The 21,451-nt window shown below is 52.4% G+C and overlaps 2 protein-coding genes, 1 long non-coding RNA gene and 1 other non-coding gene across 5 annotated transcripts; 2 read left to right on the top strand and 2 right to left on the bottom strand.

Moving 5' to 3' along the window:
• Positions 1-296: 296 nt before the first annotated feature.
• On the bottom strand, positions 297-7,692 carry TMIGD2 (transmembrane and immunoglobulin domain containing 2). The gene is made up of 5 exons (XM_069589418.1): positions 7,613-7,692; positions 4,825-5,184; positions 1,291-1,320; positions 1,090-1,197; positions 297-753 (listed from the first exon to the last, which is right to left on the bottom strand). Exons 1-5 carry the CDS (start codon positions 7,656-7,658, stop codon positions 404-406), a joined length of 894 nt encoding a protein of 297 aa, XP_069445519.1. The 5' UTR covers positions 7,659-7,692; the 3' UTR covers positions 297-403.
• Positions 1,595-1,667, top strand: TRNAW-CCA (transfer RNA tryptophan (anticodon CCA)). Its single transcript has one exon. It is a non-coding gene; the product is annotated as a tRNA-Trp (tRNA).
• A 370-nt stretch (positions 7,693-8,062) lies between the features above and the next one.
• Positions 8,063-9,123, bottom strand: LOC138440255 (uncharacterized). The gene is made up of 2 exons (XR_011256978.1): positions 8,904-9,123; positions 8,063-8,292 (listed from the first exon to the last, which is right to left on the bottom strand). It is a non-coding gene; the product is annotated as an uncharacterized lncRNA (long non-coding RNA).
• Positions 9,124-9,369: 246 nt separating this feature from the next.
• On the top strand, positions 9,370-21,433 carry FSD1 (fibronectin type III and SPRY domain containing 1). 2 transcript variants are annotated; one of them, XM_069589414.1, is made up of 13 exons: positions 9,370-9,564; positions 10,525-10,620; positions 10,764-10,895; positions 11,847-11,948; positions 12,784-12,806; positions 13,010-13,131; positions 13,691-13,900; positions 17,912-18,010; positions 18,821-18,980; positions 19,336-19,415; positions 20,579-20,830; positions 20,941-21,029; positions 21,136-21,433. In XM_069589414.1, exons 1-13 carry the CDS (start codon positions 9,550-9,552, stop codon positions 21,244-21,246), a joined length of 1,491 nt encoding a protein of 496 aa, XP_069445515.1. In that variant the 5' UTR covers positions 9,370-9,549; the 3' UTR covers positions 21,247-21,433. The 2 variants fall into 2 exon arrangements, with proteins under 2 accessions (XP_069445515.1, XP_069445516.1); XM_069589415.1 differs by having other exon boundaries at positions 9,411-9,564; positions 20,579-21,029; positions 21,136-21,258.
• Positions 21,434-21,451: the final 18 nt, after the last annotated feature.

Genomic DNA, 21,451 nt, shown 5'->3' with positions numbered 1-21,451 from the left:
TGTGGGGGGTGAGCTGACAAATGCCAGGAAGCCCCAATCTCCCCCCTCACCCCCCTAACTCCAAGCCTGCCTAGGGAGGGGGTAGACACCAGTTGGGGAGGGGGCATGCTTCCAGCTCCAGGCACTGTTTGGAAGTGAGGGACATCACTTCTCTGCTAATTGGACATGACCCTCCAAGGATAAGAGGGGGAAAGCTTTCAAGCCCCCTCACCAGAGTCGTCCTCCAGGACCACACCCCCAGATGACTCCCTGATGGCTCAAATCTCTAGCACTGCCAAATTGCCACGGATACTGGCTTTGCTTTCTTCATGAACCTTTATTGGATGTTCTTGGGACAAGGGAGAGGTCTATCATAAAAACAAGTACGGGGTCTCTAGGATAAACTGCTGGACTCTGTGATCCCCTAGGAATAAGTCACATCTTTATATAGTCGCTGGGGGGAGGTCTTCTCTGGCTCTCCTGGGGTTCTGATTTCTCTTCCCACTTCAAGGAAGCCTCTTGACCTTGGCTGCCTAGAGGAGCCTGGGCCAGGAGAGATTCTGACTGCAGAGATGGGGTGAATGGGTCTGGGACTGGAGCAAGATTTGGGAGCCAGATGCGACTTGGGGGTGGGGCGCTGGGGGAAAGAGATCGAGTAGAAGCTTTGGCCCTTCTGATCCTCACTGTCCAGCACCTTCCTTTCCACAGGCCATGCTTCACTCTTCCTTGGGGCGCTCCGGGGCCGGTATAGGACGTTGCTGTAGATTGGACTGCCTGCATTGGGGGATGGGTGAGAGATAACACCAAGAGGGGACAGTCATTTAAGAGAGCCTGGTCCTCTCCAGCCCACTTTCTGGGTGCTTTGTCTTTGCCCCTGAAAACACACGGGTGTAGGGGCCAGCCTTCCTCATCCATTCCCCTTCTCTGCCCCCCAGCCTCGCCCTCCCTCCTTCCGAAAGGAGCAGGTATCAAAGTCAGAAGGGGATGCGTTCCCGCCTAGTCAAGCAGCTGCAGTTCCAGCTTTCGCAACGAGGGGGCGCGATCGCCAGGGGTTGGCGGTGCTCTTGGGAACCTTCCGTCCTCCGCGCAGCTACCTGCGCGGTTCCTTACCTGCATCCCTGTTCCGGCAGCGGCGGCGGCCCCAGATCCCAGCGCCCAGAGCGAAAGCGGCCACTGCCACGGCCACGGCCCCCGTCACCAGCGGCGCGAAGTAGAGGCCTGGAATGGGAGAGGGGATGGTTGGCGGGCTACCGGAGGGCGGGGCCGAGGGGCGGGGCGGAGCTGAAGGAGGGTCAGGTAGACGGAGCTCACCTGAGAAGCTTTGGTCCTGTAGCCAGCCACCTGCGGAGAAGAAACCTGTGTCTCAGGCGAGCTCACCTTTGAGTTCAGCATCCTGCACCCCTTTAGGATAACAGCCCCTCTACCCCGTGTGGAACCTCAGGGTTCTTGCACCTCCTATGCTGTGAGTTCAGGCAAGTATTTGCTCTAAACCTCTTTCCTCTTCTGAAAAATGAGACTAAGCATGCCTATCTTGCTGGGTTATTGTGAATACATTCCAGACCCGGTAATAAACTCTTTAGATATAATCACTTTAAAGTCATATAATCTGGGGACTTCCCTGGTGGTCCAGTGGTTAAGGCTCTGAACTCCAAATGCAGGGGCCCCAGTTTCGATCCCTGGTCAGGGAACTAGATCCCACATGCCAGAACTAAGAGTTCACATGCTGAAACAAAGATTCTGCATGCTGCAACTAAGACCTGGCACAGGAAAATATATATATATATATATATATATATATATATATATATATATATATATATATAATAAATAAATTCACCTAGTCTGATGAGAAAGCACTATTATCTGAATTTTGATAACTAAAGAAACAGGCACAAAAGAGTCAAGTCACTAGCATAAGGTCACAGAGCAAGTGAATCGCCCAGTGGGGATGTGCTTTCAGGTCTGTGTAATTGACAGGAACTCCAGCCAAGGCACTTTCTCCTGTGACCAAGACAAGACCCAGAGTTCCTAGCCCCTTCATCTTCCACGGTCTGAAGTTGGCAGTGATCCCGGGGTTGGGGGGGGGGGTGGCTTCCGATGGGGAAGCCAGCTGTGCAGAGCTGAATCCCGGCCGACCCAGCCTCGCTCCCTCACAGCTGCCAACAACTCTCAGCCTGGTGCCTCCGCTACCCCCGCCTCTGCTAATTGGTAATTGGCCCCCTTGTCCCTGGAAGCCAAGGGTTGGGGGGGGGGCGGTGGTGGGGTGGCCATAACACACCGCCCTGGAGGCAGGCAGTGGGCAGATCCTGCCAGCTGGAAAGAAATGGGCATCTCTTGAAGCTAGGAATCTGAGTGGTGCTTCATTTTGCCTGATAGGAGCCAGGCAGATGCCCAAGGCCCTGAGAAACAGTGGAGAGCACAAGACCGCAACAGGTCAACTTGCAAACTCTGCAGGGTTTGGCCCTTATGTGGGTGTCAGGCAGAGTTGGGGAAATGTGTGAGTCGGGCTCTGGAGAAAGCTGCCTGCATCCCGGCATGTGTGGGTGGCTGGACGTGTCTTGGCCCTGGCTGGGCCTTAGCTTTATTCTCTGTGAAAGGAGGCTGCTGGCTAAGCTAATCTGGAAAGTTCCTTCCAGCCTTGAGAGTCAATGGTTTTCTTTCTTGTCTGTTTGTTTTGTGTATGTGTTTTATTTTTGGCCCTGTGGAATTGAAGCCGTGCCCGCTGCAGTGGAAGCATGGAGTCCTGACCACTGGACAACCACAGGGAAGTCCCGACAGTCACTGGCTTTCAATTCTAGGTCCTGGAATTCTAGAGTTTTCTGCTCTTACATACTCTGTGATTGCAAAAGGCTAAGAGTTATCTATTCAAAGTATTTCAGACCCTACAATTCTAAGATTCTAGAATCTTCCATGTCTTTGTTTCAGTGTTTCTCAGCCTTTTTTTCATTATCAGTCCCCTAAGAAGGCTTTCTAAGAACCTTCATTTGTTCCCTCATGAAATGTTAATACCACAGATATGCTATAAATCTGTGGGCTATCTGCATATCTCTGCTTTATACATAAAAGGATAAGATTTTCTTTGCTCCCAAGAACCAATGTTTACCTTCTTAGGGGTGACAGTCCCCATGGATAACATATGCTGCAATTCTCGGAGCTTAGAATTTATACCCCTAGGATTCTCAAACTGCAAGATTCTGCTTTATGGTTTGAGATTCTAGAATTGTTTTCGGTACAATACAACTGTGTCCATATGTTGACCAAAAGACAAGTTCTAGGGACTTCCCTGATGGTCCAGTGGTTAACACTCCAATGTTTCCAATGCAGGAGGTGTGGGTTTGATCCCTGATCGGGGAACTAAGATCCCACATGCTCCCACAGTGCAGCCAAAAAAATATTTTTAAAAAGAAGTTCTAGATTGTTCATAGAGGTCTTATTTATAATAGCCCAAACCCAGAAGTTGTCAAAATAGCCATCAGTAGGAAACTGGACTGACCAGTGGTGATGGAGGGCACTGCACAGCAAAGGAAAAGGACGAGCCATTGCTCCACATACTGACACAGAGGAGCCTCACAGAGTGTTGAGTGAAAGATGTCGGACACAGAATGCACTCTATGATTTCACTAAGTAAAACAGGAAGCCAGTTAAAATAGATTTATGCTGCTATAAGTCAGAATAGTGGGGGGGGATGGCATTTATAAGGAGGCAGATACGTGTGTTGAGCAGGGTGGTGAGCACCCAAGTGTGTGCAGGTTGTGAGAATCCATTGCTGTGATTTGCATTCTTGTTGTTTAGTCAGCCAGTCATGTCCTATTCTTTTGGACTATAGCCCATCAGTCTCCCCTCTCCATGGATTTCCCAGGCAAGAATACTGGAGTGGGTTGCCATTTCCTTCTCCAGGGGGATCTCCCCAAGCCAGAGATCTCCTGCATCACAGGCAGATTCTTTACCACTGAGCCACCAGTGAAGCCCATTATTTGTATACATCCCTCCAAAATTCATATGTTGAATCCTAACCTCTAATATGAGGGTAATGAGAGGTCAGGGCCTTTGGGGGGTGGTTAGGTAGAGGGTAGAGCCTTCATGAATGGGATCAGTGCTCTTATGGTGGTCCGTCCAGTGGTTAAGACTCTGCCCTTCCAGGGAAGGTGGTGCAGTTCAGTCCCTGGTTGCTGAACTAAAATCCCACACGCAGTGTGGCACAGCATCCCTCAGTAAAAGGGACCCTAAAGAGCTCCCCAGCCCCCTGCTGCTACATGAGGACACGGCTAGAAGGTGCAGGCTATGAACCAGGAAGAGGCTGCTCACCAGAGCACGACCTTGCTGGCGCTTTGATCTTGGATTTCCAATCTCTAGAATTCTGAGAAATAAATATGAGGTTTATAAGCCACCCAGTCTGCAGTGTTTTATCAGTGATCTAACAGACTAAGATATCCACGAGCCAGCCACTTGCGGTATGGGCATTTCTCTGTACGGAGGTTATATTTGAATAACACAGTTTATGGAACCGTTCAAGAGTGTTTATGATTGTGATATACTGGAGCAGGGCGGAGTAACTACAGCCTGTGAGTCAAATTCAGCCCTCTGTGTTTTTTTTTTTTTTTAAATAAAATTTTATTGGCACCCAGGCCCTCCCATTCCCTTAAGCATGTCTATGGAGACTTTCACACTGTAGCAGCAGAGTGGAGTCATCACGACAGAAACTGTCTGCATCTGCAGACTGTTTCTAGGAATCTGATTTAGAGAATTTAGTTGCTAGGAGTTTGAGATTCTAGAAGCTTAAGATTTCTAGAAGTTCCAAGTCCTCCCTGGCTTACACCCCTGCCCCCCAACCCCATGCTCTCATACCTGTCTCCACCAGGAGCTGCGTCCCGTTGCCCTGGGCCTCCTCCCAATCAGGGATCTCCACGGTTGCCCCACACACATAGAGTCCACTGTCATTGAGGCTCAGGTGGTTCAGCTGCAGGGTGAGGTTGCCCGGCGGCTGCCAGGAGAGCCATCCCTGAGGCCCACAGACATCCTCGCTCAGACTGCCATTGATGATGTGCGTCTGGCAAAGGATGTCAACGTCCTTGATCCACTCGACACGGAGCTGCTCCCAGGCCAGGTCCTGCATCACCTGGCAGGCCAGAGTCACCTGGCTGTCCTGTCTCACCTGCAACAACTTCGGTGCCTGCTGCACAGTCAGGCCTGTGACTCCTTGCAGGACTGGGGGAAAGAAGAAGTGAGTGAGACCTTCTTAAGTGTGTGTGTGAGTGTGTATGTGTGTGTGCGTGACTTACTTCCCTAGCCAGACCACAGGAATAAGGCAGTGAGAGCCTGAAAGCTTACTGTCTGTGTGATCTTTGCAAGGTCATTTCTTGCTGAACCTCCATGGCCCCATCTGTGAAATGGGTATAAGTCTCTCAGCACTTGTGAGATTTCAAGGTGAACTCTATGACATGTCTGGCTCTCAGCCACAGAAAGATTGCCTGGAGTGTGCCAGACCCTGATCTGGACCCTGTGGACACAGACACATGGGTAACTGAGACAGACAAAAGCCCCTACCCTTGTGGAGCCAACAGTCTCGGGGGAGAGACACAGGAAGTCATGAAATGAGAATCGATGGAGGAAAGGAATGGGGAGTGGCAAGAGATGATAAGGATGAAATGAGAGGGTGTCCTTATAGAGGGTGATCAGGGAGGGCCTCTCAGAGGAGGTGACATTTGAGCAGGGATGTGAATGGTAAGATGTATTCGGGGCTTGCCTGGTGGTACAGTTAAGAATCCAGCTGCCAATGCAGGAGACACGGGTTCGATCCCTGGTTGGGGAAGATCCCACGTGCTGTGGGACAACTAGGCCCGTGCTCTGCAACAAGAGAATCCACTGCAATGAGAAGCCCAAGCACCGCAACTAGAGAGTAGCCCCTGCTTGCCGCAGCTAGAGAAAGTCTGAGTGCAGCGATGAAGACCCAGCACAGGCATAAACAAATAAAATAAATCTTAAAAAAACGAAAGAAGTAGTCAGTCGTCCGTAAGGAATGGGTCATGCAAAGGTCCTGGGGCTAGACAGGGCCTGGTGAGTTGGCGGAACAGGGAGGAGGCCCCAGGGTTGGAGCACAGCATGTGAGGGGGAGAGAGGGAGGAAGTGGGATCAGAGAAGTCAGCAGGGCATGGCTTTTAGAGACCTGTGGGCTGTGTGGGTGGAGTATGACAGAGGTGGGGAGGTGGGTGGGGGTGGGGAAAGTGGAGCAGTGTACTTTTTTATCTAAGCGTGATGGGAAACCACGGGAGCAGGGAGGAAGTGTGGTCCAGTTAAAGTTTTAAAAAAATCACAACCATTGCCATGGTGAGAACGGACTGTGATCTTCATGGGGCAGGGGTGGGGTGGGGAGGGTGCGGTCAGGATGGCCAAGAAACCAGGGTCCAGGAGACCAGTGATGGGACCCAGACCCTGGGAAAGAAGAGGTCAGTGTTTGAACAGATTTTGAAAGTTGCCTGCAAAAGAACTATAAGACCTGAGTTGGTTGCTGTTCCCCTGAAACTGTCGCAACACTGTTCATCAGCTATACTCTAACACAAAATAAAAAGTTTAAAAATAAATATTAAAAAAAAAGAAGAACTGAATTGGGAGGGAGGGAAAGAGAGATAGTGGCAGATTTCCAAGGTTCTTAGGCTGAGGGACTTTGTGAATGGTGGCGACTTTAGGCCAAGATGGGGGACACTGAGGGCCTTCCTTGGCGGTCCAGTGTTTAAGACTCGAGCTTCCACTGCAGGGGGTGTGCGTTTGATCCCTGATTGGGGAACTAAGTTAATCTCACATGCCACACAGCCAAAAAAAAAAAAAAAAAAAAGATGAGGGACACCGAGTAGAAGAAGCAGGGCTAGAGGGGAAAGAAAGAGTTTGCTTTTGGCCATGGGAAGTCTGGGGTACCTGTTAGATGCCCCCCTAGAAGGGGTGAGTTGCTGTCAAGTTCCTGGCATTTGGGGTGGAGTTGCAGCTGACCCTAAAGAGAGGAGATGCAGGGAAGAGTATTCCAGGCAGAGGGAACAGAAGGTGCAAAGGTCCCAGACGTAGGATCAAGCTCAATGTGTTGGGATGAAAAAAGAAAAAAAAAAGAGTCAGCAGACTGGCCATGGGGGAGAGAGAGGGAATGCAGAGAGCACAGAGAACAGAGCGGCCAGCAGGGCCAGCTCATACAAGGCTCATAGGCAGGTCCCGGTGTGAATTTTATCCTAAGGCTCCCTCTGTGGATTTTAGCTAGAACCGTTCAATCCTTGTGGGCTTCCCTGGGAGCCCAGATAGCAAAGAATCTGCCTGCAATGCAGGAGACCTGGGTTCAATCCCTGGGTGGGGAAGATCCCCTGGAGAAGGAAATGGCAACCCATTCCAGTATTCTTGCCTGGAGAATTCCATGGGCAGAGGAGCCTGGCAGGCTACAGCTTATGGGTTGCAAAGAGCTGGACTCTACTGAGCAACTAACACACACACAGAGTTCAACCCTTGTAAAGTTCTGAGTATCAGGGAGAGAGACAGGGTGTATTTGGCAGAGCGGAGAGACTAAGGTTTCAAGGGGGCTCTGAACAGGAGGGGCAGGCAGCTGGAGTGACGAGTCACAACAGGATGGGGGCCAAGGTGGGGAGATTCAGATACTCACCCCAGAACTGCACCAGGAGGACCAGCATTGTGCCTGGGGACCCCATTCCTGGCCCATCAGGCTCCTCTCTCCCAGCTGGCGCCCTGCCACCCCCTTTCCCCTCCCGTGAGACAGACTTCCTGCCACAGAAGCATAGGTGACACTCCGCCCCCACCACAGAGGCATAGGTGACACCCAGGCCAGCCAGCAGACATCCGGTGGCCACTACTGCTGGGGCTCCGCTTCCTGTCACTTGTGCCTCAGTTTCCCTCTTTTTTTTTTCCAAGGCGAAAGGCAATACGTGTATGTGATGGAGATAAAGTGAGTGAAAATCTTCCTAAAAGACTACAGAGGGACTTCCTTGGCCGTCCAGAGGTTACGACTTGGCCTTCCAATGCAGGCCATGCGGGTTCAGTCCCTGGTTGGGGACCTAAGAGCCCACAAGCCGGGAAGCCGAGAAACCAAAACATAAAAGAGGAACAATATATTTTTGAAATATACATTTAAAAATTGTATTTGTTTATCCATCTTTGGCTGTACTGGGTCTTCATGGCTGCATGTGGGCGTCTCCTGTTGGGGAGCACGGGCTCTAGGTGCGTGGGCTTCAGTAGTTGTGGACCGTGGGCTTAGTTGCATGTGGAATCTTCCCTGACCAGGGATCGAATCCATGTCCCTTGCATTGGCAGGCACGTTCTCAACCACTGGACCACGAGAGAAGTCCAAAACAGAAACAATATTGTTAACACATTCAGTAAAGTCTTTAAAAACGGTCCACATAAAAAAATATATTTAAAAAAAGACTCCATAAACATGCCTAGACTAGGGACACATGGCGGGGCAGGTGAGAGAAGGAGTGGGGAGGGGAGCAGATGGCACAGACCTGAGCAGGGGACCTAGTGGCAGCGTCTCAGCATCAATTATTTTGCCCCTAAGATGTCTCCTTTTGGGGTTCAGGGGAATGGATTTCTGCTAATGGTTTTGAGTCCTGGGGCAGGTAAGGCGGGTTACCTGCCCCTACAGCTGGGAGAAGTTTGCAGGGCCGGAGGTGGGTGGGTGGGTGGGGAATGCGCTTCATAGTCTCCAGACTTTCTCTCAGCCCTGCACCTATTACCCCTTGGCTAGCTGTACCCACCCCTGGAGGAGGGGGCAGACTCCTAGACCTCAATGTCTCACTCCCAACCACAGTGTGACCTTTTTTCTTTTTTTTTCAACCAGAAAGATGAAGGTCAGTGTTCTTGGCAAAATTGTTCCCATCACTCACAGACAGGCCCCTGTGGTGGTGTTCTGCCCACATGTCATACACAGAGCTTACCAGCCTCCTCCTAGCCCTATGGATTCTGGGCAGGGCTTCTGGAGGAGATGTGAGAGCCTGGGGCTCTGTGGGATGCACAGGTGTTCAGCTGTGATGTGGGAAGAGAAAGGCAGCATTGGAAGCTGAACATCCGCTTAGGCAAAAGACTTTGGCTTTTCAGTAAATGCGAAGTTTGAGTAGTCGTGGAGCCAGGTCTACGGGCCACGCTGAAGGGCCGGAGCTGTGGTGATAAAATTCCATTTTGAGCGGTAGCTGAGAAGTTGCAGGGGTGAAAGAGTTGGGAGACTGAGGCACAGAAGAACCAGGGACAGGCTCAAGGTCACAAGGCAGTTGAACCCAAGCATCCTGCCTCCCAGTTCTGCGCTCTCTCCGGCCAGGCATCATTAGCAATATCACCTGCGACGACCCAGGCTCTGAGGGTCTCGGCTTTCCGCGACCCCAGCGCAAGAAAGACTACATTTCCCAGCTTGCAGCGAGGGGCGCGCCTGCGCGCTGCGGGCAGTGATGGAGCGCTGACTGGGGGCACGGCGGCGGCGGCGGCGAGGGCTCGGCGGGCCATTGGCTACCGGCAGCGGCAAAGGCAGCTTGGGGACTGGAAGAGAGAGTAGGGCCCGCGGGCCGGGCCGGGCCGACCTGGGCTGCAGCCATGGAGGACCAGAGAGTAAGACCCGGGCGGGGCAGGGCGCGGTCCGAAGCGGGGGTGGACGAGAGGAGGGGGACCAGGTGATGCCGCAGCGTCCTCCCAGCTTCCCCCGACCCCAGCTGCTCTGCGGCCGGAGCCCCACCCTCGCCGCAACCACGCCCGGATCTAGCCCCCATTCTGGACGCCGCAGCCCCCCACCCTAGCCACGACCCACATCATCTTGGCCTGAGTTCAGGCGCATCCCCTTCATGGCCCCCAGGCCTCCCCCACCCCCGCAGTATCGGGGACCCAGCCTTGACTCCATCACCCACGCCTTCCATCGGGACTGCGGACCAGGTGTCCCGACCCTGGCCACGCCCCGCCTCGGAGGGCGCCCCGCCAGCTCAGCACAGGTGACCCCCACCAATCCCGTGCCCCCAGGAAAAGGACCTGTGGGAGGCCTGGGTTTGGGCTGCGGACCCTAGAAGCACCCACCCATGCCGGCCTCCTCTCCCGGCATCCCCTCCCCCAGATCTCCTTACCTTTCTCCACTTACCTGATTCCCTAGCGTCTCCCCTTTTCCAGATGAACCCATGTTCCGCGGGCATCCTTTTCCTCTGGTGTCTCTTTCCCGGAGCTAGCTCCTTACCCCGATCATGCCCCCACCCCCCTCAGGATATAGTTACCTGACTGAAGCCTTTGCACTCAGGCAGACCTGGCTGGGGCTCAGGGTCTGTGCTTCCTGAGAAGTTCTCTCAGAGCCTCAGTTTCCTCTCCTGTGAAATGGGCGGGCTCAATGTGCCCGATGCCTGCTGCTCCTGAGGGCTGCAGGGCCAGAGCTCCACCCAGGGCCTGCTCTTGGCTAGTGCCCAAGCTTTTTGGCACAGTGGCTCCCACATCCCTTCTCTGGGTCCCTGGAGGACAGAAAGGGGGAGCTTCAAGTCAAGGAGCCGTGGCCAGGCTGAGGGACTTAGTTTGTGCATGCTTCTCTGGGGGCAGGAGGCTCTGAGGAAGATCATCACAACGCTGGCTGTGAAAAATGAAGAGATCCAGAGTTTCATTTACTCCCTCAAGCAGATGCTGCTGAACGTGGAGGTGAGGAAGTCACCCCTACACCCAGGGCAGGGGGAAGGGCAGCTATAGAGGTAACCTGCCTTTGGGGACCCTGGGCCTTGCTGCCCATCTGAGCAGCAGCTTGGCCAGTGCTGGCCGCTCTGACCCCACCTCGTCTCTCCAAGGCAAACTCGGCCAAGGTGCAGGAGGACCTGGAAGCCGAGTTCCAGTCCCTCTTCTCCCTCCTGGAGGAGCTGAAGGAGGGCATGCTCATGAAGATAAAGCAGGACCGAGCCAGCCGCACTTATGAGCTGCAGGTATGTGTGATTTCGGCGGGGGGAGGGTGTTCTCCCAGACCCCCTCCCAGATGCCATCCCCTGCACACTCCCCAGAGCCCGACCGGCCTCAACATCTTCCTCCGAACCTGCCCCTCATCTCTTTCCCCTTCCCAGAGGGGCCTCCAGTGTCCCTGGTGTCCCAAGCCAGACCGTCCAGTGGTGTCAGCCACACCTCCTCTTTTCCCTGGGCTCTTCCCAGCCCCCTCCCTGGCCATGACCTATCCATCCCTCACGCACCTGCTCTCCCTCTTAATCCCTTCTCCCCTCCTTTGCTGCAGCCCCACCCCTACATCTGGCTGTTCTCCCCACCTGTCTTCATCTCGCACTTCCAATTTTTCAGCCCTTCCCACTGGTCCCTCAGATCTGAGGGCATCACTGCTTGCCAAACACCCACTATGGCTCCTCTGGGGTCTCAGATTCCAAGCTGGGGTTACTAGGGCGACACCAGCACTTCCTGGGCCACCCCCTAGCACCCTGGATGCCCATCTGCAAGAAATGTGGAGCTCTAGGCTCAGATGTGACCTAGGCATGTCTGTTTCTTTTTTTAAAATATTCCCTTATTTTATTTAGTGAATTTTATTTTATTCCACATGCTGGGTCTTCGTTGCAGCATGTGGAATCTTTAGTTACAGCATGTGGAATGTAGGTCCCTGACCAGGGATTGATCCAGGCCCCTTGCATTGGGAGCATGGAATCTTAGCCACTGTACCACCAGGGAAGTCCCTGGACATGTCCTTTTCTAAGGAAGGGATCCCCAAATGGTTCTGATGTCCTACCTGCAGAGAGGCCCAAACCCCCTCTAGCCTCCCTTTCGCACCTGGAGTTGGAGAAGGACATGGTACCCCAGATCCCTAAGGCGATGAGGAGCACTGGGAGGCTCTGATGCCGTGGAGTAAGATGTCTCTTCTCTTGGTGGCATGGCACCTGCAGAACCAGCTGGCTGCCTGCACACGAGCCTTGGAGAGCTCCGAAGAGCTTCTGGAGACAGCCAACCAGACCCTGCTGGCCACTGACAGCAAGGACTTTCCCCAGGTGGGCGTCTCGGGAGCCAGAGTGGCCACCCAGATACGTTTGCATTTCAGATCAACTACGAGTAATGTTTTACTCTGATTATGGCCCATGCAGGATTTAGCCTGAATACATCCTAAACATCATTGGTAGGACATATGCTAAAATCATAATTCTTTGTGGTAGATCTAAAACTCACAGGAAGCCCAGCTTGGTGCTCTGCGATGACCTAGATGGGTGGGATGGGAAGAAGGCAGGAGAGGAGACCAAGAGGGAGCACGTATATATGTATCCATACCGCTGATCCACTTTGTTGTACAGCAGAAACTAATATAACATTGTAAAGAAATTATACTCCAATTAAAAAAAAAAGAATGAATGAAAATTTTAGTATATCTCATGCAAATGTTTAGTATAAGTATTTCCCGAATGTCACCTGGGATAGATTTACACTAAAATACTTATTCCTTATTTGAAATTAAAATTTAACAAGGAATTAATTTTTTAGTAATATGTCACATCCAATATTTAGTGTAAGTATATCTGAAATATTGGATGGGACCTACTTCTGCTAAAACGTATATATTTATTAATTGTTCATCTGCAATGGAAATTTAACTTTGTTGCCTATATTTTCATTTGCTAAATCAGTCACCTGTATGTACTGGGCACTAGGCAGGAGGTGGGGATAGGGGTGGGAACCTCCCATCCCATCAGGGTCTGGCTAAGGTTTTCTGCCCCCATGCTGGGGCACTTTGACACATGGACATCCGGCTGGGCCTCAGTCTTCCTGTCTGTGTAGTGGGTTTCTGATTCAGCCAATGCAATTCTTTGGCTTTTGTTCTGTCCCTCTTTCTAGGCTGCCAAGCAAATCAAAGATGGGTAAGACGCTGGGACCTGGCTCCCACCCTATTGCCCCACCCCCATTGTGAAGGTGGGAACACCCAGGTGAGGGTCCCTTGGCCCAGAGCACCGGACCGCAACAAGGAGGAGGGGGGCCCCCTACACACACCTCGGGGGACTAGGCCTGGGCGTCCACCTCCTTCCCTGCAGTGTGCAGGCTGCCTCCACCTCCTTCCCTGCAGTGTGACAATGGCCCCCGCCTTCCGGCTGTCACTGAAAGCCAAGGTCAGCGACAACATGAGTCATCTCATGGTGGACTTTGCACAGGAGCGGAGGATGTTGCAGGCAATCACGTTCCTGCCTGGTGAGACGGGAACTCACTGGATTATAGGGGGAAAAAATCCCAAAGTCTAGGAGAGAGCCGCAGGCAAGGCCTGACAATCAGAATAAGGCTGTCAACCATTTGTGGAAACTGCAGAAGGTCCTGCCCTGACTTGGAGCCCTGAGGATTCCCACCCCTAGTGGGTGGAGCCACAGGGAAGCCCCACCCTGTTGGTAGAGTCCTAAAGAATCCCCACCCACTAGGAGTGGAATCCCATGGAGACCACACCCCAGTTGGTAGCATTCTGGAAACTTACTACCTCTAAATGGTGGGATTCAGAGAAGCCCAAGTATTCGTTGGTTGAACCCTGAGAAAGCTCTTCTCTGCCCCACACCCTTTGGTGAAACCCTGAGGAGACTCCACCCCCAGGCTACGGAACCCAGAGAAGCCCCGCCCCTAATCCTGGTATTGGGAGGACACCCAGACCCCAAGAAGGTCTAATGTATGGGCAGGGTTACAGCCAGGCCCGCCCCTGCAGGCTTCTCTGCCCCCACCCCCTGCCCCGCGCCCTGACACCCCTCTCTTCTCTGTTCTGGGCCAGTGCCTAGCGCCCCTGTGATCGACCTGGCCGAGTCCCTAGTGGCCGACAACTGTGTAACCTTGGTGTGGCGCATGCCAGATGAGGACAACAAGATTGACCACTTCGTGCTGGAATATCGGCGGACCAACTTTGAGGGCCCACCCCGCCTCAAGGAGGACCAGCCCTGGATGGTCATCGAGGGGATCCGGCAAACGGAATACACCCTGACCGGTAAGGGCAGCTCAGCTTTCCCCATCAGTCCGCCTGGGGTTCGTGGACCATCCTCATGCCTCTGCTGGGCTGATGGGGAGTAACATATAATAAGGAAAACGATGCCGGGGACAGCCCTGCACCATGTACTGAGGGCTTACTGTGTGCTAAGCATTTTACCCAGAAGCGACTTAGCAGCAGCAGCAACAGCAGTGAGTGTGTTATTGTCAGCTTTTTACAGATGAGTGAAGCACCTGGAAAGGGTGTCTTATCTCTGCTGCTAAGTGGCTTCAGTCGTGTCCGACTCTGTGCGACCCCATAGAGGCCGGCCCACCAGGCTCCCCTGTCCCTGGGATTCTCCAGGCAAGAACACTGGAGTGGGTTGCCATTTCCTTCATTCATTCATTTTGACTTAGTCTCTGCAGGATACCAAGCACTGTCCTTACAGTAGTAAGCAAAGTGCTTGAGAATCCCTCCTCTCATAGAGCTGGTGTTCAGGGAACCATCCTCCCAGGCTCTGAGGATTTCCTTGGCAGTTATACGAAAGCAGGACTAGGGGAATCCATCCAGCTGGTAGGGGAGGGTCTGAAGGAGGGTAAAATCAGGGGTCCCTAATGAGTTAAGAAACCATCCTGAGCCAGGGGAAGCCCTCAAGGGTGGGGAGAATCTCCCTGACAAGATAACTATCACCAGGGCTCTTGGGCTATAATCAGCCTGCTCCCTATCTGTAATTAGCATACAAGCTTAATAATAAGCATACTAATTGCAGGAAAGAAAAGCCAGCAGCCGAGAAGAGGGCCTGAGAAGCTCTCAGCTTATCCTTTGCATGGAAATCAAAATAAACATATCCCATTTTTCCCCGGGCTTTTTAAAAAATTATTGTGGCAAAATACACATAACGTAAAATCCACCACGGTCACCCTCAAGTGAACAGGCGAGCTATTCAGTGCATTAGTAATGTTGTGCTACAATCACCCCCACCATTCATCTCCAGAACTTCTCAGCTTGCAGAACTGAAACTGTCCCCATTCGTTTTTGTTATTGTTGTTGTTTGTTTTGTTTTTAAATTTTGGCCTTACCACATGGCTTGCAGGATCCTAGTTCCCTGACCACGGATCGAACCCGTGCCCTTGGCAGTGAAAGCACAGAGTCCTAAGCACTGGACCAGCAGGATATTCCTCTGCCCCCAGGAGACACTAATTTCCATTCCTCTCTGCCCAGTCCCTGGCACCCGCCATTCTAATTTCCCTCCCTGGGAATGTTGCTACTCTAAGTTCCTCATATAGATGGAATCATACAGTACGCCTGGCTTATGTCACTGAGCATCGTGTCCTCAAAGTTCACCATGTTGTAGCAGGCATTAGTTTCCTTTCCTTTTAAGGCTGAATCATATTTCATTGTGTATACACACACATGCACACACACACATGGGGCTTCCTAGGTGACACTAGTAGTAAAGAATCCACCTGCCAGTGCAGAAGACTTAAGAGATGTGGGTTCAATCCCTGGGTCAGGAAGATCCCCTGGAGAAGGAAATGGCAACCCACTCCGGTATTCTTGCTTGAGAAATCCCATGGACAGAGGAGCCTGGCGGGCTACAGTCAATGGGGTCACAAAGAGTTGGACAGACTGAGCACATACTATATATCATATATATACACAATGAAATATATACACATTGTACATACTCAGCTTTCTCCAGTAGTGGCAGCTTACATAAATAGAGTTCAATACCAGAACCAGGAAGCTGACGAGTATAGTCTGCAGGGTTGATTTACTTTTCATCAGTTTTACCAGTTTAGCACTCACTGATTTGCATGTACACGTGTAATCCTGTATGCAATTTTATCCCCTATGTAAATGTGTGTAACTACACCACAATCAAAGTATAGAGCTTCTCCATCACAGGCTTCCGGATGCATCCACTTTACCCCTCTGGCCTTTTCCAAAATCCATAGTGAGCGAATTCCTCAGGGCAGGAAGTTGAATCCCTCACAAGACATGTGATACTGAAGATGATGAATTCACTCACCTATGTAAATAACCCATGTGGTTATTTGCAATCCACCTACTATCTTGTTGACTGTTTGCAAGACAGGAGGGTTTTGATTAAGTTCTTATATTCCTTGGCCATCTCATCCTTACATGAACCCTGCTCAGTGTGGGGAGAATGATTGTTAGGTTGCAGACTAGGAAACAGACACCCACTGTGAAAAGCCGGATAGGTTCATGATTCAGAATCCAAGGCTTCTGGGTGGTAGTCTTAGCTTCCCTGGTGGCTTAGAGGGTAAAGAATCTGCCTGCGATTCAGGAGACCTGGGTTTGATCCCTGGGTCGGGAAGATCCCCTAGAGAAGGAAATAGCAACCCACTCCAGTATTTTCACCTGGGAAATCCCATGGACAGAGGAGCCTGGCAGGCTACACAGTTCATGGGGTCACAGAGTCAGACACGATGGAGCGTCTAACACGTTTTACTTAGCGCTGGGGCAGTAGGTGGTGCTGCTGAGCACACTACAGAACTCAGAGGAGGGGATTCAAGAAAGGGTGAGGTCGTCTGGGTGGGCACCTGAAGAAAGCAACAGCCAAACTGAGGCCCAAAAGAGAAGCCGGGGAGACCGAGTTCCAGGCCAAGGAACTGCCTGATCAAGGGCTCAGAGGACAGAACACTGAGCCTTTGTGTCTGGAACTAGTTAACTTTGCCGAGGGAACATCTGTAGGGAAAGGGGAGAAGAGGAATAGGGACTTTATTCTGAGGGCAAGGGGACCTATGAGAGGTTTCAGAACATGGATTTCTGAGTGCTGTTTGGAATGCCCAGAGAAGGCATCCTGCAGGGAACACCCGGGGCACCTGGACATGTGGTCTGAGCTAGAGGTTGAGTTGTGTGTGCCCTGTGGGTAGGCAGATAGTGTCTTAACGGTGAGCAGGGTCTTAGACTGAGTCACCCAAACATTTGAGAGTACAGAGGAGCCTGCAAAGACGACCAAGTGGGAGCAGTCAGAGAGGGCAGTCAGTGGAGGGCAATGCCATGACTGCCAAGGAAAAATGCTCCATGAAGGAAGGAGCAGTCAGCCAGGAGAACCTACTAGATGACAAGACTGACAAGCCCAGAAGAGAGAGAGGGAGTGAAGCCACTGAGAGATGCCTGGACATATCTCCAAAGAGGTTTTGCATGAGGGGGAAGACAGTTCAATGGTTGCTTTCATTTTTTAAGATTAGAAGAAATTAATAACTTTTAAAAAGGATACTATTAGGGAAAATCTTTAAGGCACTGGTCACGGCTAGATGCAGGAGTTCCAGCATATGACTCACTCAGCTCAGTTCTAGACACTTGTTGGCTCTGAGAAAGCAGCCATTCTCAAGTAGGGCTGCCAACATGGTGGCAAATTTTCCCAGGAGTGGCTTCCTCCTAGTTGGCTGCTGCTGCTGCTAAGTCGCTTCAGTCATGTCCGACTCTGTGCGACCCTACAGACGGCAGCCCACCAGGCTCCCCTGTCCCTGGGATTCTCCAGGCAAGAACACTGGAGTGGGATGCCATTTCCTTCTCCAGTGCATGAAAGTGAAAGTGAAAGTGAAGTCGCTCAGTTGTGGCCGACTCTTAGTGACCCCATGGACTCTAGCCTACCAGGCTCCTCCGTCCATGGGATTTTCCAGGTAAGAGTACTGGAGTGGGGTGCCATTGCCTTCTCTGCCTAGTTGGCTAGTTCAGAGGAAAGAGGGACTCCACTCACTCTAATATCAGTGAGTCCCAGGTTAGATTCTGATTGGCCAGTTTGGGTCATGTGCCTATCCCTGGACCAATTGTGGTGACTGAACCTTAAAGCATCCTGATTAGCCAGTCTGGACTAGAGGTGGAGCCAAGTGATCCATAGTCCCACAGGTGAATGAGGACAGGGATGATTTCTCAGGGTTACCTTGTGGTCTACAAGATGCTCCTTAGAATGAGAGGTGGTGGGATGACTGTGGGACACGAGGGCCTCTAATCACTCACTCAAAGAGTACACAATATTAAGCCCTCTCTGTTGTCTTGCAGGTCTCAAGTTTGACATGAAATACATGAATTTCCGTGTGAAGGCCTGTAATAAGGCCGTTTCAGGCGAGTTCTCTGAGCCAGTGACCCTGGAGACACCAGGTGACTGACTCCCATACCTCCCCTCACTGTGACTCCATAACCACTCACTCCCAGGGCTCCAGGGACTGGTATCTAATGAGAATCTTCTAATCAGGGTTCTGTGGCCCTTTTTGCCCTGGTTGCCAGGAAGCTCAGTGCCCAATCCATAGTAGATTCCTTAGCCTGAGTGTCTGGTATAAACCTGGTATTGTTCTTTGCATTTGCAGTTGATCGCATCATACCTGGATGGTTTTTGCACACACACACTGCCCCCCTCTCTCTTTCTCTAACTCACTCTTCAAAAAAAAAAAAACACAAAAAGAATAGCTAAGTGCTCTATAGAATTGGAAATAGGGTATCAGTACTGAAGATAGATTTCTTAGCCCCCCACAGTGATATCTTTGCATGCTCGGGTAGGAAGTCCTTTCTGCACTCTGGCTTAGCTCTGTCATGCCTTAGCACAGCCCCCTTTCTGGGATTAACCCCCTGTGAAAGCGCAGGGCAGCACCGTGGTTTGAAAATGGCTTCAGACCTGGGAGACCTCTAGGCAACTAGCCCTCGGCCTTCACTCCTCTGGCTACATGTTCTGCCCTCCCCACCCTTCGCTGTCCCGTCTTTTGGTGCCTTTCTGCCTGTTGTCTCTCTCCCTCCATCTCTGAATCTTTGTCCACTTGTCTCTCTTTCTCTCTCTTGGTCTTAGTCTCTATTTCTCTGTTTCTTTCTGTTCTCTGTCCCTGTCATGGTCTGTCTTGGTCACTGTCTGTCTCTCTGTCTCTCTCTGTGTCTCTGGGTTTTCCCATCTCTGTGACTCCTGTGTCTGCCCGGCCCCAGCGTTCATGTTCCGCCTGGATGCGTCCACATCCCACCAGAACCTGCGGGTGGATGATCTCTCCGTGGAGTGGGACGCCATGGGCGGGAAGGTGCAGGATATCAAAGCTCGCGAGAAAGATGGCAAGGGGCGGACGGCGTCTCCCGTCAACTCCCCAGCCAGGTAGCCTGCCCCCTCCCCTCCCTGAGTCTCTGGTGGAGGAGATCAAGCTGGACATGGACATACAGAGTCCAGTGTGGTCAAGGCTGGGGTAGAGGGAGGGACATGGAGTGGGGGGAGCCCAAAGAGTGAATGAAGGGAGAGGAATCTTTGAAGTGGGTTTTGATGGTCGAATAGGATTTTTCCAGATGAGGAAGGGCACAGGTATGTTCCAACATGAGAGACCCTGTGTATGAAAAGAACCACACACAGCCCAGGAAAGATGAAACGTTCATGGTGACTGCAGTGGACCAGGGAAGCCCTCCTATGGGAGAAGTGAGGTCTGAATTGAGACTTCCCCCCTCCCTGTCACCCACAGAGGTACTCCGTCTCCCAAGAGGATGCCCTCGGGTCGTGGGGGACGGGATCGCTTCACAGCTGAGTCCTACACGGTGCTGGGTAAGGAGGAGGGAAGACAGGAGTAGAGAGAAGTCTGGGCAGGGCCCTGATAGGGATTGGTGGGAGCGAATTCCTGTGGCTGGGGAAACTGAGGCATGTGTCAAAAAAAGCTTCTGTGGGAACACTACCAGTGATGTGTTTTTGTGACCTTAGGGGAATGGGAAGATTTGGGGCTGAGGAATCATTGGGGGAAAGTCAGAACTTATGGATACTCTAGACTGGGGAGGGCTGGGCAGTAGCTTGAGGGGGAATTTCCTGAAGTCTGTGGGGTAGATGAGACCCAGGAAGTAGCTGAGACTCGGGGAGTAGCTGGAAAGAATAGTTGCCTGTGGCTAGCCAGGTTTGTGGAGGAGCTGAAGCAAGACAGGGGCTGGGGGAAGTGGCTTAAGGTGAGTGGAGGAGCCAGAGAGTAGCTGAGTCTAAGAAGTGGAGAGAATGACTAGGGTGAGAGGTGTGGTTGGCACCACAGGACTGATTGGGTCCTGTGAAGCAGAAGCTGGAGTCTGAGGAGGAACAGGAGTTCCTGGAAATCACCACTGTCCTGAAAAAACCCTTGAGAAAGGTCAGGATCTATGCGGAAGCCAGTGTGGTCTGTAATAACCTGGGAGGCGATGAGGGTGGGAGATGAAGTTAGGGAGTTGGTGGTTTCTTTTTTCATTATTTGGCTGTGCCGGGTCTCAGTTGCGGCACTCAGGATCTTTAGTTGTGGCGTGCAAACTCTTAGTTGTAGCATGTGGAATCTAGTTCCCTGACCAGGGGTGGAACCCAGGCCCCTGCCCTGGGAGAGCGGAGTCTTAACCACTGGCCCACCAGGGAAGTCCTGGGAGTAGCTGGTTTCCTGGGCTGAATGAGGAGCTGAGCTACTGTCTGGTGGGGCAGAAGTGGGTGGAGAAGCTGCAGCGCAGGAACAGCTGGATGGGAAAATCGCTGAAATCACAAGAATCTGGATCCAGGATCCTGGGAGGGTGTAGGTTAACTGATAGCTGAGACTTGGAGACTTATCTGGGCTTAGTCAGATATCTAGTATCTTAGTATCTAGGGAGGCATGGGATAGCTGGGGACCGGGCAGTATCTGAAGGAAAGAGCTGGGGTCTGGCTGCCCATTTTGAAAGGGCACCCAGGAGCCAATTCTACCCAGTCCCCCTGCCCGCCCCATCCCCCAGGGGACACGCTGATTGACGGCGGGGAACATTACTGGGAGGTGCGCTACGAGCCAGACAGCAAGGCGTTTGGTGTGGGGGTGGCCTACCGTAGCCTGGGTCGCTTCGAGCAGCTGGGCAAGACGGCTGCGTCCTGGTGCCTGCACGTCAACAACTGGCTGCAGGTCAGCTTCACTGCCAAACATGCCAACAAGGCCAAGATGCTGGACGCCCCCGTGCCCGACTGCCTGGGCGTGCACTGCGACTTCCATCAAGGTGATCCCCTCCGAGCCCTCGCTGGCCTCTCTGGCCACCCTTCTCCACTCTTCTCTCTCTGCCCAAACCTCTCTCACTGGTCCCTTTGTCGCTCTGGCCCTCCACTCCAGGCCTCCTGTCCTTCTACAATGGTCGTACCAAACAGCTGCTGCACACCTTCAAGGCCAAGTTCACACAGCCGCTGCTCCCAGCGTTCACGGTGAGGCCTTGTCAGGGGCCCAGGGAAGTAAGAGTGGGGTGGCGCGAGGGTTGGCTTTCCTGCTGAGCCTGTCTGTCCCCTTCTCCCTGCCCTGACTGTCCCCCAGGTGTGGTGTGGCAGCTTCCACGTGACGACTGGCCTGCAGGTCCCCAGCTCCGTGCGTTGCCTGCAGAAGCGGGGCAGTGCCACTAGCAGCTCCAACACCAGCCTCACCTAGGCCCCTGGGCTGCCCATCAGCGGGCAGATTTCGGGGGCCGCCTCCAGGCCTCGACTGTTTCAGCTGGGCACCCTCCTCTCACTTGCTGCTTGGAGCCTTAACTCCTGATGAGGGGTCACTGACGGAGAGCAGGCACCCAGGTCGGGCCCTCCTCCTCACCTCACCTCCTAATAAAGGTCAAACACTGGCCAGGCAGTGCTGCTGG

Source organism: Ovis canadensis, chromosome 5 (genome assembly GCF_042477335.2).
Source record: "Ovis canadensis isolate MfBH-ARS-UI-01 breed Bighorn chromosome 5, ARS-UI_OviCan_v2, whole genome shotgun sequence".
NCBI classification, from domain to species: Eukaryota; Metazoa; Chordata; class Mammalia; order Artiodactyla; family Bovidae; genus Ovis; species Ovis canadensis.
Note: the sequence above shows the minus strand (reverse complement) of the source record. Positions and strands in the feature narration are given on the sequence as shown.